The sequence below is a fragment of the Ranitomeya imitator genome, chromosome 5 (assembly GCF_032444005.1).
Source record: "Ranitomeya imitator isolate aRanImi1 chromosome 5, aRanImi1.pri, whole genome shotgun sequence".
Taxonomy (NCBI): domain Eukaryota; kingdom Metazoa; phylum Chordata; class Amphibia; order Anura; family Dendrobatidae; genus Ranitomeya; species Ranitomeya imitator.
Window position 1 is genome coordinate 277,275,781 of NC_091286.1, and position 20,025 is coordinate 277,295,805.

Genomic DNA, 20,025 nt, shown 5'->3' on the forward strand with positions numbered 1-20,025 from the left:
CAACTATTTATAGTGAGTGGCTTCCAAATAATCGAAGAATAAATATGCTACTAGGCAGGCTAATATGCGCTACATCTTTTAACTGCTTTATGGTTTCTGAACCCTGAAGAGATGAAAAGAAGTGACAAAAGGCTGAAAATGTGCACAGGAATGACATGGTTTACATTTTTGTGGCAATCTTGTGGCACTTTCTCAGGGGTATTCCAGGTGGAATTTGCCTGAAAAAGATACCCTGTGAGAATTCCATAGGCATAGTTATCAGCGTTCAAATCTTTGCTTATTTCCGTTATTAAGCAAATTGAAAAAATAATCCCCTTTGTATAAAGGTAATTAGTTATCATGTAATTATCTAAAATATATGTAGTCTGGACCATTGTATGTAAAATGTTTACTTGGATTATTTCACTATTTGCATACTGATAGTCACTTTAAAGTTATCTCTTGATAACATCACTTGGTACAATTGACTAGGCAAACTTGAAAGTAAAAACAATTCTTGGTTTAACACTTTGTAACTTTGACTCCACAAGGCAAGAAAAACTCATTTTGAGTCTCCCTCATAGTTATACCAGCAGGTGCTGTTGTTGTCTTTAAACTGAACAGAATTCATCACACCACAAAAATTGTACTTCACAGCTAAGATTGTTTTATGAATAGGCTGCCTTAATACTGTACTACTTTTTATATTAAATGTTCCAGCCTTTCAGAGGAAATATTTTTAAGACCCAGTCGAGGCTCAAGGTCCAAGACTAAATTAGTCCTGCTGCTACCAGTGCTGCCATAGGCAATTCACAGACCTATGCCATAGTATTTTAGGGAAAAATATAATCTCTGTCTATAGAAACAGATATAGTTGTAATCACGTAAAGATCAGTAAAGATCAGGGAATTTTTATTATTAATTATTTTTTCATTGGAACCATTCATTTTATTACACAATGTACTGAAGGAAAGGATTAAATACCAAGGGAAAAACAGCAATTCTGCCATTGTTTTTTTTTTTAAAGGCATTCATTCTGCAGTAAAACTGACCTGCCAATGTGATTCACCTCTCTTTTTTATTTTTATTTTAATTTCTTAGTCCCTTTAAGGCATCTGAACTTTCATTCGTTCAATATCTTAAACAATATAATATAAAAGTATAACATTTCTCCTTTGAAGCTCAGCCTAAGGCCGGGATCACACATGCGAGAAACACGTCCGTGTCTCGCATGTGAAATCCAAGCTCTGGCGCCGGCACTTGGGACCGGAGCGTGCGGCCGCATAGGAACGCATGGAGCCGCACGCTCCGCTCTGGAGTGCCGGCGCCAGAGCTTGGATTTCACATGCGAGACACGGACGTGTTTCTCGCATGTGTGATCCCAGCCTAAGGCTACAGTCACACTATCAGTATTTGGTCAGTATTTTACATCAGTATTTGTAAGCTAAAACCAGGAGTGGAACAATCAGAGGAAAAGTATAATAGAAACACGTCACCACTTCTGCATTATCACCCACTCCTGATTTTGGCTTACAAATACTGATGTAAAATACTGACTAAATACTGATAGTGTGACCACAACCTAAGGCCGGTTTCACCTGATATTTCCTGTACTTTTTGCCAAAAGTCGCAAATTGTTTGCGTAATTCTGCTTGCGTGAAAGCTTTGATCAATCAGGTCCTTGGTATTTTCAAAGTAATTTAGAAAAGATTTAGTAAAATACCACAGAAAAGCATGATTAGTCCCAAATATGCAACAAAATAATTTAAGACCTTTATACATTTCATTACACTTTAAAGTAGCTTTTATCTGCAACTTTTTTGACCTAGAAAAAAATCCTCTCAATGAAAATTCAAGAAAAATGCAGCGAAATATAGAGAGGATGTCCAAAATAATACAAAAATAAAGCAAAAACCTGTTCCTTCCATGAACAGTGCTGTAGCCTTCTACAGGGTATATGTGGTAATGAAGCTCGGCCCCATTGACTTCATTAGAGGATGGCTGCCAAACCGAATTCCCCACCCAAAAGACAGGGATGCAGCCATGTTTTATTATTCTGCACAACCTCATTCAACTATTATGATAATGTAAAACCATAGTAGCAAACTATATGTAATGTCACGATGCATTATGTTTAATGTTTTCCATATCTGGAACACTAAATTAAGTACAGTTTTTTAATTGCTGTTTTGCAGACAATTCGTCAAAAGTTTCCACTTCTGACCACGAGAAGATTAGGCACCAGAGGTCATTCAAAGTAAGACAAGTAGTTTATGTGCACTGTGCAAATTGGGCTGCTTATCATTACCAACACAATTACACAAAATCATTTTGGGCAATAAAATACTATGTTCCTTTTTATTTTCTGAGAGTGGCTGAGAGTGAACTGCCAGACTATGAAATAGTAAAGTTACGGCCTGATAGTAAATGCATCATATATGTTAAGATAAATAATAAAATCTAACATCAACCTTATTTATTAGATGTGATTTAGCTGGTAAAAAAAAACCTGATGACAGCTGGTCTCATGATAACATGTTATTGCAGGCTTGAGATAGCTTCCTTATATCAATCTGCTTATCAGTCATTGTTTGTGGCACCACAAGATAACATGAGGACTTACGGGTGCACACACAAAAAGTGAACATATGTCGCAGGAAATGTATAGTATCTCTCAAATAAAGGAGCCATAAATGTAACAAATTAAATATCAGCCTCTTTTTAAGACCAACAAGTGGATAAATTGAAATAATATGCTACAAAAAAAGCTGAGAGAATTAGTAAAAATAGTAGACCACGCTAGACAATGTATATTTATTATGTTCACCTTGACATGCTATTATAAACTATATTTAGTTATCCATAGTGTCACTAAAATATATTTTATATATTGCAGATACTGTATATATGTATGACTATACTGAAACTTGCTTGTAACTTGTGCTTAAAGCAAAATCTATAATAGAGCCCCTCATCTATAAAGTGCCATTTAGGCCACATTTACACGTTAAGTATTTGGTCAGTTTTTTACCTCAGTATTTGTAAGCCAAAACCAGGAGTGGGTGATAAATGCAGAAGTGGTGACGTGTTTCTGCAGTGCCACGTTCACACGTTCAATAGTTGGTTAGTTTTTTACCTCAGTATTTGTAAGCCAAAACCAGGAGAGGAACAATCAGAGGAAAAGTATAATAGAAACATATGCACCACTTCTGCATTTATCACCCACTCCTGGTTTTGGCTGATAGATACTGAGGTAAAAAAGTCACTAAATACTGAACATGTGAACATGGCCTTAAACTACGTAACTTGTGTGGCAGGATGATTTTTGAGCCCAGTGTCCACATTGGATTACTACCTCTGTACCTGGTGCAGCTGCACTACTAAGTTGAAAAGTAATGTTTAGCCGGGTTCAGCGAGTTCATACATAATGTTATCCGTATTCTGTCTACAGTGTATGTGATTTTTACGTCTCTGTGGCATCCATATTTAGTTTAATATGTTACTGATCAAATACAGTTTACTATGATAAAAATGACGATGTATTCGAAAAATTCAGTTGCAATATGCATGATCCATATGGGATCCAATTTTTTATACACCCATCTTTAAGGGTTTGATCATACTTTAAGTATTTGGTGCAGAAATTTCTGCACCATTTCTGTATCTCTTGGCATGAAAAACACAACAGCAAATACTCGCCCTTTTTGCTATGTTTTTTTACTTGGGATTTTGGTGCAGCTTTTTCCCCACTCATTAGGTTGCCGTCACACTAGCAGTATTTGGTCAGTAATTTACATCTGTATTTGTAAGCCAAAACCAGGAGTGGAACAAATAGAGGAAAAGTATAACAGAAACATATGCACCACTTCTGTATTTATCACCCACTCCTGGTTTTGGCTTACAAATACTGATGTAAAATACTGACCAAATACTGCTAGTGTGACGGCAGATTTACTATGGGTGAAATCTGCAGCAATATTGCTGAAGAGTCCATAAAGACTCCAGATTGCCAGTGGGGGAAAAACTGACATTAACCCCCAATGGTCCTGAAAGGAAAAAAGCTACTTTTAAAACAGAGTGGAACCAGAGCTGCCACGAATCCAAAAATGGATTGTGACAAAAGTTAATTTTCTTTCACATTAATGTACACTCTGAACCCCATCTTGACTTGATTTGAAAAGGCACACACCTGTCTATATAAGACCTGAGAGCTTACAGTGCATGTCAGACCAAATAAGAATCATGAGTTCAAAGGAACTGGCCAAGGAGCTCAGACACAGAATTGTGGCAAGGCACAGATCAGGCCAAGGTTACAAAAGAATTTCTGCACTCAAAGTACTCAAAGTTGCTAAGAGCACAGTGGCCTCCATAGTCTTTAAATAGAAGAAGTTTGGGATCACCAGAAGTCTTCCTAGACCTGACCGTCCAGCCAAACTGAGCAATCATGGGAAAAGAGCCTTAGTTAGAAGAACCCCAAGATCACTGTAGCTGAGCTCCAGAGATGCAGTAGGGAGATGGGAGAAAGTTCCACAAAGTCAGCTATCACTGCAGCCCTCCACCAGTCGGGCCTTTATGGCAGAGTGGAAACCTCTCCTCAGTGCAAGACATATGAAAGCCCACAAAGAGTTTGCTAAAAAACACATGAAGGAATCCCAGACTATGAGAAATAAGATTCTCTATTCTGATAAGACGAAGATGGACCCTTTTGGTAACAATTCTAAGCAGTATGTGTGGAGAAAACCAGACTCTGCTCGTCACCTGCCCAATACAATCCCAACAGTGAAACATGGTGGTGGCAGCATCATGCTCTGGCTGGGATCACACATACGCGAGATACGGCTGAGTCTCGCAGGTGAAAACCCAGCTCTGGTGCCGGCACTCCGGAGCGGAGCGTACAGCTCCAAGTATTGCTGTGTGGCTGCACGCTCAACTCCGGAGTGCCGGCGCCAGAGCTGGGTTTTCACCTGCGAGACTTGGCCGTAACTCGCGGATGTGTGATCCTGGCCTATGGGGTGTTTTTCAGCTGCAGGGACAGGACAACTGGTTGTCATTGAAGGATACATGAATGTGGCTAAGTACAGAGATATCCTGGATAAAAACCTCTTCCATAGTGCTCTGGACCTCAGACTTGTCCAAAGGTTCACCTTCCAACAAGACAATGACCCTAAGCACACAGCTAAAATAACAAAGGAGTGGCTTCAGAACAAGTTTGTGAACCTTCTTGACCTTCCTGAGCCCTGACCTAAACCCAATTGAGCATCTCTGGAGAGACCTGAAAATGGCTGTCCACCAATATTCACCATCCAACCTGATGGAACTGGAGAGGATCTGCAAGGAAGAATGGCAGATGATCCCCAAATCCAGGTGTAAAAAACTTGTTGTATCATTCCCAAGAAGACTCATGGCTGTACCAGCTCAAAAGGGTGCTTCTACTCAAAACCAAGCAAAGGGTCTGAATATTTATAACCATGTGATATTTCCATTTTTCTTTTTAAAAATTACTACATTTCTGTTTTTTTCAGTCAAGATGGGGTGCAGACTGTACATTAATGAGAAAAAATGAACTTTTTTGAATTTTCCAAATGGCTGCAATGAAACAAAGAGTGAAAAATTTAAAGGGGTATAAATACTTTCCATACCAACTGTATATTGTGAGGTAGTGACCGGGGTCATATGCAAGGGTTGCTATGTGTCCCAAAGGATGCGTACACAGGCATATTGAGGCCGTGGGAGTACATTGCAGTCACAGACATAGCTGTGATTGCAATGCAGAATAAAAATGCTTGTCTTGGGCAAGCTATTTATCCAAGGCACATTTAGGAAAACCTGCCATGGGCTTTTATTTTTTAAATGGACTACAGGAAGATAGTGGGGTGGTCAGTTTCCTCCCCATCCGGGTTTTCCATGTGGCCTACGGCCACAAGTTCCTTGTGATAGCCCTTACAGCAGAGGGTTGGGTGTGTCAGTGTGGAGTTTACAAGGTGCTGGGCTGACGGCTCTGCAAAAGCTCAGCCTGTATGAGGGAACACAGAAATAAGCGGAGCGGACTTCTGGCACCCAGCAGCGTGTTACAGTGGTGCAGTCGCCTTCGGCAACAGGACGCATTTACAGACTCTCTTTTTTCCCGGCTTTGATCCGAAGGATACCGTTTGTTTTGTTTGTGAGTTTTGGATATTAAACCTACATTTACTTTGTACTTTCCTGGGTCCCTGCCTCATCACTGCACAGTGTGGACACCGCTGCACCACATATGGTTGGAGAATGCGGGCAGTGTGAACTGACCAAAACCCCAAAGCATGCTGCATGTTAGTAATCAAGCCTGCAATGCTACAGTTCATGCCTGCCGCCAAGATGGAGGAGCTTTTGAAGCTGATAGTCCTCACTTAGCAATGGCAGCAGGAGCAGCAGCTACAACAGCAGGAGCAGCAGCAGTTGCAGTTTCAGAAGCAGCAGGAGCAACTGTAGTTACAGTGGCAGCAGCAGCAATGGCAGCAGGAGCAGTACAATTATCATCAGCTTTTGTATCAGCAGCAACAAAAGACTAATGAGCTGATTCTGCAGCAGGTTGCGGCTATGCGAGAGGCACCCTCAAAAGTGACTCTGATCCATTCTGAGGTCCGGAACAAAGTCTGGATAGCGCTGAGGAAGATAAGTCCTGAAGATGATATGTATGCCTTCTTCACCGTATTCGAGCGCACAGCAGAGGGGGAGAGTTTGCCGATGTAGCAGTGGGCTGAAGTGGTGGCCCCCTTCCTGAAGGGAGATGCCCAGAAGGCCTACATCGACCTCAGTCAGGAGGATGCCCTGGACAATGAGAAGCCCGCGAGCTATTTGACATGTTTTGTCACCTTGAGCTACCAAAGTAGATCCTTACAGACCAGGGGACTTCATTTTTATGTCCAAAGGGAGCTATGTAAGCTGCTCCGGATTAAATAGCTACATATGTCGGTGTACCACCCACAAACTGACAGGTTGGTGAAGAGGTTTAACAAGACCCTCAAAGCCATGCTCAAAAAGGTGGTTGCCAAGGATGGGAGAGATTGGGACATTTTACTGCCTTATCTACCGCAGGCCTCCACAATGTTTTCCCCATTTGAGCTATTGTATGGCAGGCACCCGAGGGGACTGCTGGACGTAGCTAAGGAGACATGGGAACAGTAGCCCACTCCGCATAAGAGTGTCATCAAGCATGTGGCAAGTAGGCAGAACCGGATTGCGGCAGTACCACCCATAGTAAAGGAGCAACTGTTGGGTGCCCAGGACGCACAGAGCCACATGTACAATAAAAGAGCTACTGTCAGGACCTTTAAGGAATGGGAGCGGATTTTGTTGTTAGTGCCCACCAAAGAGATTAAGCTCATGGCAAAGTGGCAGGGGCCATTTGAGATACAAGGGAAGGTGTGAGAAGAGAATTATAAGATTTTCCAACCCGGGAAAAGGAAACCCGAGCAGCTGTATCATGTTAATCTGCTAAAAGCCTGGAAGGACTGGGAATATTTGGTCATGGAGACATATCTGACCATATCAACAGGGAACCATCTGGCCCCAGCCAGGGATGCAGCCGGGGGTGAGGTTAAAATAAATGTCACCCTCACGAAACAGCAGCCACGGCAGGCTTGGGCTCAGGTGCAGTGGAATACGGATGTATTCTTAGAGCTGCTGAGGCAGACCTTGGTGATACAGCATGACATTGTCACCGAGCCCCAGGTAAGGGTACCGATGAAACCATACCACGTACTGGAGGCTCGGCAGCAAGCCATTGCGGCTGAAGTAAAACAAATGCTCCAGTTACGAGTTATTGAGGAATCCCGGAGTGAGTGGGCTAGCCCCATTGTGGTGATTCCAAAGCCAGATGGGTCTTTATATTTTTTAACAACTTTAGGAAATTGAATGAGGTATCTAAGTTTGACCTCTATCCAATGCCCTGGGTGGACGAGCTAATTGAGAGACTGTGGGAGGTCCAGTACTTCACCAAGCTCGATCTCACCAAAGGTTACTGGCAGGTCCCGTTAACAGCATCGGCTAAAGAAAAGACCACTTTTATCACACCAGAGTGTCTCTATCTGGCCACATTTCAGTAGCTGATGGCCATTGTGTTAGAGCCTCATCGAAAATATGCGTCTGCTTATTTGGATGACATAGTCATCTTTAATACCAACTGGGATACTCACCTGTCCCAGGTACAAGCAGTGCTGGAGTCTCTCAGAATTGTGGGGTTAACAGCAAACCCAAAGAAATGCACGATAACACTCATGGAAGCCCGGTACTTAGGTTACGTGATCGGCCATGGGGTTATCAAACCCCAAGTAAACAAGATTGAGGCCACCCAAAACTGACCCAAGCCGTTGAGTACCAAACAGGTGAGGGCATTATTTGTCATCATTGGGTCCTACAGCAGGTTTATACCCAATTTTGTGGGGAAATCGGCACCCCGTACTAACCTGTTAAAAGGTAAGAAATCAGTGATGGTCCAGTGGAATCCTCAGGCGGAGGAAGCATTCCAGTCCTTGAAGTCAGCTTTGGGTGGATAGCCAGTCCTCATCAACCCCATCTTCAAGGAAAAATTTATCGAGCAGACAGATGCCTCAGAGGTAGGTCTGGGAGTGATGCTGTTGCAAGAGGTGAATGCGGATGAGCATCCAGTCACCTACTTGAGCAGGAAACTTACCTTGGCAGAGAAAAATTATAGCGTAGTGGAGAAGGAGTGCTTGGCAATTGAGTGGACCTTGGAGTCCCTACGCTACTATTTACTCAGGCATCGGTTTCAATTACTAATAGACCATTCACCCCTTGTCTGGATGAGAAATGTGAAGGAAAGGAATGCTTGAGTCACCAGATGGTTCCTGTCCTTACAAAACTTTAGTTTTTCATTGAAATGTCAGGACGGGAAGTCGCAGAGAAATGCAGATGTCCTGTTATGGACCCCCTGTATGGTGACAAATGTTCAATTCCACAAGTTTAAACAGAGGGGGTGTATGTGAGGCAGTGAATGAGGTCATATGCGAGGGTTGCTATGTGTCCCCCAGGATGCACACACAGGCATATTGAGCCCATTGGAGTGTATTGCAGTCACAGGCATAGCTGTGATTGCAATGCAGAATAAAAGTGAGTATTGGTCTTGGGCAAGCTATTTGTCCAAGGCAGAAAACCTGCCATGGGCTTTTATTTTTGAAACAGACTACAGGAAGGTAGTGGGGCGATCTGTTTCCTCCCCAGTTGGGTTTTCCATGTGGCCTACGGCCACAGGTTCCTTGTAAAAGCTCTTTCAGCAGAGGGTTGAGTGTGTCAGTGTGGAGTTTGCAAGGTGCAAAGCAGATGGCTCTGCAAAACCTCAGCCTGTGTGAGGGAACACAGAGCCAAGCGGATCAGACTCCTGGCACCTCACAGTGTGATATGGTGGTGCAGTCGCCCTCAGCAACCAGACGCATTTATTGACTGTGTTGTTTCCTGGCTGCGATCCAGAGGATACCGTTTGTTTTGTTTGTGAGTTTTGGACATTAAACCTACATTTCTTTTGAACTTTCCTGGGTCTTTGATTCATTATTGCACAGTGTGGACACCGCTGCAAAACTATATAGATATTATAGATAGATAGATAGATATTTATTGTGTCCAGTTCAACATAAAAAATTGATGAAAGCTCACCATAAGGTCACAATACCGAGATAAAAAATACTATGATCTCATAACATACAGTTGCATCTCAGCAAGAACAATAGACAGTGATGTCACAGACTTATGAGAAGGATCCTAAGGGTAATGTTTCTCTTTGCAGAGAGTAACATGCCAAGCCTGACATACCAAGGTGAGCAGACTTTTTATCCTTGGAATGCTCCTTTGGGAAATATGCAAAATGTCTCATCAGAGAGGAAGAAAACTAGAACTCCAGTGCCACCTATTGAAGTAGCAATCCTGAAAGTGAATATCTAACTTGTAATGATCCTTTCCACATGACTTAGGATAAAAGTCAAAACCAAAATCTCAATTTTCTGACACTGTGTTTCAGGTTACTGCTCATTGTCAGTGGGAAGTGTGAGATCTGGTTTCTCACCCAGCCAATGACAGCTACTTCCAATAGGTGACACTAGAGTTCTAATTCTCTTTCTCGCTGAGGAAGCAATCTGCAGACTTATGAGAAGTAATGGCACAGGCATGTCACAGAACCAAGATAATATAAAGACAGTGATATCACAGGACAGAGATAAAAACAGTAAAATCTATTTTAAGGGATAATAAAAATATTGAAGGTTACAGTAGGGTAGAAACAGGAGCAATAGTGATGTCACCATATTAAAGTGCAGGGAGAGAGCACACAATAAAGTCAGAATGCAGCATCATAATAAAAAGGTACTTTATAATGTTGCAGTAGAGAGATAATTAATGATTGCATTAGCTTCAATCTTCCACCTATTTTTTTCCACATAATGTGATCCACCCGTAACTTTCAGCTGCATCACCAAGTGACCCATCTATGCACCGTACAACTTTATTTTGCCAGATGTCTGGGCAAAGGAAGCTTTGAAAAGTTGCATCTTTTGTGCAAATGCAAGATTTTATGCCATTTTTGGTGTTTTCATGCCATTTTTGCCCAGCTCCAGCAAAGTGGGCAGAGCTGGGCCGTGACAGGGCATAGTGAACTCCTCTCGTCAAATTAACAATGAGTATCAGCGTTTGCAATATCACAATTTTTACCCTAGCAAGATCTGTGAATTCCGCACCTGTCACACCTCAGCTGTCAGATGACCTGGGACCAGGGGCTCCTTCCCAGTCACTAACACTAGAGGGTGCCCTAGCTTGCCCTATTCCCCGGGACACTTTGGAAGGTGAACATGCCGGGGCCTCCACCCTTATCTCGTGAATCAACCCTCCGTCTGTTCCCTTCCCTCACCCAGGAAAGAAGGGAGCAGCCATGCACTGCAGTACACCAACCCGCCAAACAAGGCAATACAAACAGCAGTAACTGAAAATACCAGGCATACAAATATTCACTCACATATAACAGAGGAATGTACCAAGGAGTGGAGGATAGGGAAAAACCAAAGAGGAGGGAAGGGAATTATCACACCATCATAAACCCATACAACAGTCAGAGATAACTCCTCTAAACTTCTTCTCATATAAGCACCTAAACACCTCTTCTCCAAGCCATGCAGCATAAGCTAGTTCTGATGTTGTGTTTCAAACAGGACCCAGATTATATGGGGGATAGGAGTGGCTAACCGAGCTCAGCTGAGAGCTCAGGCTCCCAAAGCTCCCAACATGGCCAATTTACCCCAGTTCTGCCAAAAGAAATAAACACCTTTTAAAAAGGTGAAGTGCTTCTTTTCAGCGCAGGAGTAGGAGCAATCAGACACTGTAGTCTTCTGGCTCCTCCCTGTTGCGTTAGCCCGGTGACAACTCACTTTTAATGATTATGGAGTGTCAGCTCCAAAAGAACCCCTCATCAAGACCAGTGAAATAATTGATGGTCTTGATGAATAGCTCTTAATGACTAGAAAGACTAGACATCCACCCTCTCACACGCTTTACATGTGAGGAGGGGTATACATTATAAAAACAAGTACAGTAATATTAACCCTGCTGTGGAACCATGAAAAAAATCACTGCTTTGGTACATTGGGGTCTATATGACCCCAGGCTCAAAATCACCATATTTCATTAAAATGAGCATGCTGGCTGTTCAGAATAATCAAGTTTTATTCTGCCATCTTTTTAGAACACAGTTATGAAATCAAACATTAATTTGAAGTGATTTATTTGTCATTATCAAACACAAACTGAAATTTATACCAAAATGCTTTACTAATAACTAAAGTATTCAAATTCAATAAAAAAAATGCACAATAACTGCAACTGTGTGGATTTTAGTAATAACATAATGACAACGAATGATCTGGCAATAAATTTAGCCTTTGCAGTCACTGCACATCATAGTGCCATGTTCTTCACAAATGAACTTCTTGCAGTCATTGCAATCAAATCTCGTCTTTTTGTCCTTCGATCGAGGACAAATATAGCACCATTTGCTCTGTCCTGTAACACTGCTGGTGTCACTTGGAACTAGCCATTGTTTATTTACTATTAAATTACAAAACCTGTGAATAAGCAGAAAATATTTATTAAAAATGTCAGACAATAAAGGTACTATGGGGTCAGGAGAGTCCCAAACACAGAAAATTGAAAATAACTTTGAAACAAAATTGAAAACCAAATTCAAAATATCATCAACATACGCAGAAATATGTTACTTGAAAATACATAGAAGGTCAATGTCTGAGATTGACCAGTTTTAGAAATATTTCAATTTATTCAGCGCTGGGGTCTTTATGACCCCATGGTTCCACAGCAGGGTTAAACAATACGAGTCACAATGGTACAGAAGGAGAGAGGACCCTGCCCATGAGGGTTCACAATCTACAAGGGATGGGTTAGGATACAGTAGGCTCCCCTATTCACTTGGAAAACTGACTGTTCAGCTTCCTGTTTCTTTTTGCAGTGATTGTAGAGATTAGAATAGGGATATAATAATAATAATAATAATAATAATCTTTATTTTTATATAGCGCTAACATATTCTGCAGCGCTTTTACAGTTTGCACACATTATCATCGCTGTCCCCATAGGGGCTCACAATCTAAATTCCCTATTAGTATGTCTTTGGAATGTGGGAGGAAACCGGAGTACCCAGAGGAAACCCACGCAAACACGGGGAAAACATACAAACTCTTTGCAGATGTTGTCCTTAGTGGGGCTTGAACTGTTATGATCAGGTGACCTTGGAGCAGCATGAAAACTTTCACTGGAGTAGGTGGTAACTATACTGACCGCAAACCCTGATCTTATCACCGCAACTAGAAGTAGCCGTGGGGTGTGCCTAAAAAAACCTAGACACCTCGACACAAATATTCCTAAAGAACTAAATATTCCTAAAGATGGAAATAGGAATACTATCTTGCCTCAGAGCAGAACCCCAAAGGATAGGCAGCCCCCCACAAATAATGACTGTGAGTAGTAGAGGAAAAGACAAACTCAGGCAGAAAACAGGATCTAGCAGAAGAGGCTACTTCTAACTAAATAGGAAAGGATAGGACAGGACACTAAGCGGTCAGCATTAACATCCTTCCAAAATATCCACAGCAGAAAATACAAAAATTAACTCCACCACCTAACTAAAGGTGTGGAGCGTATATCTGCAACTCCAGAGTATCCAACCAGACTGAGAAAACACTGACTCAGTCTAAGCTGGACAATAGAAAAACAAACGAACAGCACTGAAAATAAGCACACAGCAAGTGTGCCACAGGAAAAGAAACAGACACTTATCTTTTGCTGAATTGGCAGCTAAGCAGGAGAGACCAGGAGAGATCCAACACTTCACAAGAAACATTGACAACTGGCCAGGAGTAATGAGACCAGCAAACCTAAATACCCCAGTCAGAATTGCAATCAAAAGATACACCTGTGCAAGACTGCAGCCCAGGGACAACTGCATTACCATTTACAACCACCGGAGGGAGCCCAAAAGCAGAATTCACAACATTGAACCCAGGACTCCAGCGCTAGGATACACAAGGCTGGGTCACCTCTCAATGGATGTTCAGTTTTCTCTGCGCTTGGGCTGACAGTAGATGTACTCTGGGAAAGTGAGAGTTTTTAAAGTAGATCTATTACAATTTATTTTTATTAATGATTTGTAAATGTGATTAAATATATTTTTAAAACAGTACAGAATTACCTAGTGTAATTTTTTTTTATTTTTATAATTTTTTTCATCAGTCACTGGGGCTGCCATGTGTATTTGCTTGGGTGCAATGTATTACAGTGCGACATTTAGACAGTAATTCTGGCAGAAACAGGCCATAAAAGAGTCGGACTGGTTTCTGACCCCATCCCCAATGCTGTGGCCTCATCATCTGTGTACTCTGCAGCCCTTTGTCAAATGTAAGCAGCTGCTCTACCTGTTGTGTAAAATTTCAAAATATAAAAAAAATTTAAATAATCTGTCCTATGGTATGCCATTAAACAACATAAAAAAATAAAAAATACAACCTTAATACTTTACATTTTTAAATAGTTTTCCATTTTTATTCTAATAAGTTCCCTTTAAGCTATGCAGTGTTATGTAAACAGTGGTAGTGCCAGAGGTCTTGGGGACACCTGTCTTAGATACCTAATTTTAACTTCGACCATTTCAATCACTATAGCTTTGCAACGTTTAGCAGACACATTGCTGTTTTTGTTCATTATTTTTTGATAAGTTAAAGTACAAGAACATGAGGGTTTTCTACTACAAGTTGAAAACAGCAACTTGAAGCAGAAGAGCACTTTCAGCAGTCGTCTCATCCTACTAAGGTGTAAGAAGGAGAAATTCAGGAAATCGTTTGTACCTACTGCTATGGGGATGTATAATAATTTCCTAAGGGTGGTAGACAACAATGACTGATTGCTGGTGTACTAATGTCAATTAACAGTGAGTTATATACGTGAACTACCCACATTTATTTGTTATGTAATGTTAGTATACTTGTGCAAGATTTGTGTCCTAATATTTTATGTACTGCTGTTTGTATTGCTGCTGTAATACCGTAATTTCCCCCGGGATCAACAAAGTGTATCATATTGTATTGTATCGTACTGTATGCCACATATTGTTTTCCATATTTCTTCTCTCCAATACTAGTAATTTTTCTTATTGCTTCTCACAGGTACCATTATTACGGAATTGGAATAAAGGAAAGCAGTGCTTATTACCATTCAGTTTATTCAGGAAAAGGACTAACAAGGTAGACAATGTTGTACTACTTAATTACACTTTTGCTTATATCATTACACCCTTACCAGTGACTCTTGCAAAACTACAGCTACTCACATGTGGAGAGCCATTTGTTGGGGACCAGTTGCTTAAATAAATTACTGTTTTATCGACAAAATGTTGAAGTACTGTATATTACGGATTATGAGGATCTTCAACATTTCACATGTCATGATTCTGAAAGTAGCTGTGTGGCATTAATGAGAAACTTTCACAAGCTTGAGCATGTTAAACTTTAGAATGTATTCATTTTTTAGTTTCTCCTTTCCATTGCACAGATATTAGCTTGTAAAGTTGTGGTTATAATTTATGTTACATAGACAGGGGTGTTACCGGAGATTTTTCACTAGGGTGTGTACTTCTTCCCCTGTATGAATTTGACCACTCATAGGCAGACAGTAATATACAGTTGAATGAAAAATATGCCCCCACAATAGCTTAGAGCAGGTTGCTCAGTGTGAAGCATGACAGACAATATTCCTTCATCACTGATTTCACTGCACAGCTGTGTGTGATTACAAAGTGCAGGGAGTAGAGCAGAAATGAGTTTGATTGCATACAGTTTTCAGTTTTCATCTCATGTCAGGGAGGTGCGGAGCTGACAGCTCTTTGAAAGGAGAGCTGCTGCAAAGGTTTTTGTAATGAGGCAAAGCTCAGCTCTGCTGTACTGCCACTCCACCACACTATCTGGTATTACATGAAAGCTGAAAGGCATATGTGTTCATACTCATTTTTGCACTATTAACCGCATTGCGTAATCACATACAGCTTTGCAAGGTGATCTGAGAGGAAATCTAACTGTACTTCATATATTTCATACTGAAAAAGCTTGTTGTAAGCTATTGTCTGGGCATAGTCTCTTTCCCGCAGTATATTGCTGCCTGCTTATGACTGGCCAATGTCATGCAGGGAAAAAATTACACCCTGGTGAAACATCTCTCATAACTCCCCTTTGGCTTAATGTAAATTAGAATCTAAATTTTACCAGCTAATATCCCCACAATAGAAAGGAGAAATTTTTAAAATATAAGTTTTATTCAGGTCTGCAGTCACTATTCCACGTTGTGGCCATTTTAATATGCTAAAACTGTTGAAAGGTCCTTTGAGGACAAATGGGCATATTTGCTCCATAGTCTTAAACTGAAGACAATTCAATCGGATCAACTTATCGTCCTCAAAGGGTTAAATTAGAACAATACATATTGATTGACAAGCTAGCGTAAAAAACTATTCACATATAATATACACTACCATTCAAAAGTTTAGAGTCACTTAGAAATTTCCTTATTTTTGAAAGAAAAGCACAGTTTTTTCCAATGAAGTTAACAAATGATTCAGAAATACAATCTATACGTTGTTAATTTTTTAAATTACTATTCTAGCTGCAAATGTCTGGTTTGTAATGCAATATCTTCATAGGTGTATAACGGCCCATTTACAACAACCATCACTCCAGTGTTCGTATGGTACTTTGTGTTTGCAAACTGTGTAAGAAGACTAATTTATGGTTAGAATACCCTTGAAAACCCTTGTGCAAGTATGTTAGCACAGCTAAAAACAGTTTGGCTGATTAGAGAAGCTATAAACCTGAACTTCCTTTGAGCAAGTTGAGAATCTGGAGCATTACATTTGTTGGTTCCATTAAACTTTCAAAATGGCCATAAAAAAAGAACCTTCATGTGAAAATCGACAGTCTATTCTTGTTCTTAGAAATGAAGGCTATTCCATGCGAGAAATTGCCAATAAGCTGAAGATTTCCTACAATGGTGTGTACTACTCCCTTCAGAGGAGAGCACAAACAGGCTCTAACCAGAGTGGAATGAGAAGTGGGAGTCCCCGCTGCACAACTCACAACTGAGCAACAAGATAAGTACATAAGAGTCTGTAGTTTGAGAAATCAAAGCCTCACAGGTCCTTAACTGGTAACTTCATTAAATAGTACACGCAAAATGCCAGTGTCACCATCTACAGTGAAGAGGCGAATCCGGGATGCTGACCTTCAGGGCAGAGTGGCAAAGAAAAAGCCATATCTGAGACTGGCTAATAAAAGGAAAAGAATTAGATGGGCAAAAGAACACAGACATAGGACAGAGGAAGATTGAAAAAAAGTGTTGTGGACAGACGAATCCAAGATTGAGGTGTTTGGATCACACAGAAGAACATTTGTAAGATGCAGAACAACTGAAAAGATGCTGGAAGAGTGTCTGATGCTATCTGTCAAGCATGGTGGAGGTAATGTGATGGTCTGGGATTGCATTGGTGCTGGTAAAGGGAGAGATTTGTACAAGGTAAAAGGGATTTTAAATAGGGAAAGCTATCACTCCAGAAAAGGACAATGACCCAAAGCACACTTCCAAATTATGCAAGAACTATTTAGGGAAGAAGCAGGTAGCTGGTATTCTATCTGTAATTGAATGGCCAGCACAGTCACCAGAAATCAACCCAATTGAGCTGTTGTGGGATCAGCTTGACCGTATGGTGCAAAAAGTGTCCATCAAGCCAAACCAACTTGTGGGAGGGGCTTCTGGAAGCATGGGGTGCAATTTCTCCAGATTATCTCAGCAAATTAACTACTAGAATGCCAAACGTCTGCAATGCTCTAATTGCTGCAAAGGGAGTATTCTTTGACCACAGCAAAGTTTGAAGAAGAAAATTATTGTTTCAAATAAAAATCTTTTTTTCGAACCTTGTCAATGTCTGGACTAGATTTTCAACTCATTTGGCAACTCATTTGGATAATAAAAGTATGAGCTTTCATGGAAAACACAAAATTGTCTGAGTGACCCTAAACTTTTGAATGGTAGAGTACATTTATCAAAAAATACTCTATTTTTACAAAATTACTATCAGAAATATTTAGTAATAAATAGTCAAAATGGAAGTTATAAGACAATACATCAATAACCCCCCTAAAAAAAAAATTCAGAAAGACCCTATAGAAACACCTGGTCATATAACACAGTTTAACCTCAACTGGAACTACATGGTATAAATTACTTAAGAGTATACACTTATTCATCACATAATAGTAGGATATCAATAAATAGTGATATATATATTCCTTCTGATGAGAAAGTAAATGCATGATAGGGCATTTGCTTAGGTTATCCCTTGTTTCCTGCCTCATTACTTCTACAGGCATTTATCCACTACTACAGCGTATATTTTGATAAATTTATATTATACATTATTGTAGGTAATACTTAGGACAATATATACTATTGGGATTGTAAAGCAAAAGGAATAATAATAATATTATTATTATTATTATTAAGAACTTGGGTTTGTACTCTTCAGAAAACAAGTACGTCTTTTAACTATGTAAACTAAATGCTCAGGTATTGCGTTTGATAATAACTTATACTCTATATTTAAATTATTCAGTCATGCGATGCATTCAATCTTATATACAGTTACTGGATTATTGAGTTTATTCATTTTGTTAATTTTTATTATTTAAAGGTTTTCTGGTAGCAAGCTGAAGAGTGAGGTAGGTTTTAAATCCAATATATAAGTTTAATATTAGTAAAACTATAGCCATCAATATTTTGATCATCATTGCCAAAAACACAAACAGTAATAAATTCCCACTTTTTCTAATACGTACAGACTTTTCTTCCATCACATAAAAGTCCTTGGAGTAACTAGAGGAATCTTGATGGATTTATTATAATTTAGCATGATCTCCCTGGATGCCTTGTAAACCAAATCTTTCAGATATGTCAAATTTTCAAATGCCTGCGATGCCATTGTGAATATTATAGTTCAATGAGACAGATATTCTTAACGGAAGATCCAAAGTACAAAGTAATTTTCCTCCTAAATCCCTATCTATTAAGTGAATATTAACTATTTTCTAACATACGGTATATGAATAAAAAATTCCCTATCGTTCTATAACTACATTATCTAACTGCTTTTCTAATTTTTTCACTTCCTTTTTGATAATGCTTTGTTTGAGAATCCTGGTGCATGCTTGGATACTCAAACGAAGCATCATCGGGGGGCAGAGGCTGCGGTCACTGCCACAGCCTCAGTGATATCAGTGCCAATTGTTTCAGGGGCTCGGCCAGTCCCAGCAAGCTGTGCACTATGCGATGTGCACAATGACAGCATGTGCTCTGTTGCCGGCTCATATTAGTATCGAGCCGGCAACAGAGCATGTTATCAGAATGTACAGTGTGCAGAGACCAGTGATATAAATGGTGGTGCTTGTCTCTGCACACCTGTTATCTTGATAATGCACTCTGCGCCGGTACATTACTGAGTATCTGAGTCCGCAAAGTAATTTTCCTCTTAAATCCCTATACATTCAGTGCCATTATCTTAGCTATTTACTAATATTCTTGAATTAAAAATTCCCTATCGTTCCCTAACTAAACTATCTAACTGCTTTTCTATTTTTTTCACTTTGTTTTTGATGAGTGCATGCTGGGATACTTAAACGAAGCGTCATCAGGGGCAGAGGCTGCGGTCACTCTCACAGCATCTGCCCTCTCTATCACCTCTCCATCAAACGAAGCGTTATCAGTGACACTCTTTTCAGGGGCTAGGATAGTCCCAGCATCCTGTGCACTGTGCAATCTGCACAATGACAGCACATACTCTGCTGCTGGCTCAGATTAGCAATAATGAGCTGGGAATAGAGTGCATTGTCAGAATATCCAGTGTGCGGAGACCAGTGACATAATTGACAACGCTTGTCTCTGCATACCTGATATTCTGACAATGTGCTCTGGTGCCTGCTCGTTATTGCTGATCTGACCTGAAAAGAGAGCGCACTGTCATTCTGCACACTGCACAATACACATCGCACAGGGACTATCCCAGCTCTTTAAACCAGCATCGCTGATGATGCTTAATTTCAGGGAGGGGGCATGGGCTGCACCTATGACCGCAGCCTCTGTTCCCTGATGACTAGAGATGAGCGAACGTGCTCAGATAACGTGATATCGGAGCATGCTCGGGTGTTACCTGAGTATCTTGGGAGTGCTTGAATAATATGTTCCAGTCCCTGCGGCTGCATGCGGCTGTTAGCGCATCACTACTGATAACGCTTCGTTTGAGTATCACAGTATAGACTGGGATTCTTAAGGAAATGGTCATCAAAAAAGAAGTGAAAAAATAGAAAAGCAGCTAGATAATGTAGTTAGGGATGAATAGGGAATTTTTAATTCAAGTATATTAGTAAGTAGTATAAATTATAGCATTAAATAGATAGGGATTTAGAATAA

At 40.4% G+C, this 20,025-nt stretch overlaps 1 protein-coding gene across 1 annotated transcript in view; it reads left to right on the top strand.

Annotated features, from left to right (window-relative positions):
• RFX6 (regulatory factor X6) overlaps positions 1-20,025 on the top strand; it is a 248,889-nt gene that overhangs the window by 37,734 nt on the left and 191,130 nt on the right. The window contains exons 4-6 of the mRNA XM_069726189.1: positions 2,175-2,236; positions 14,685-14,762; positions 18,254-18,281. Of these exons, the coding sequence (XP_069582290.1) occupies positions 2,175-2,236; positions 14,685-14,762; positions 18,254-18,281 (168 nt within the window). The remainder of the gene's footprint in view (positions 1-2,174; positions 2,237-14,684; positions 14,763-18,253; positions 18,282-20,025) is intronic.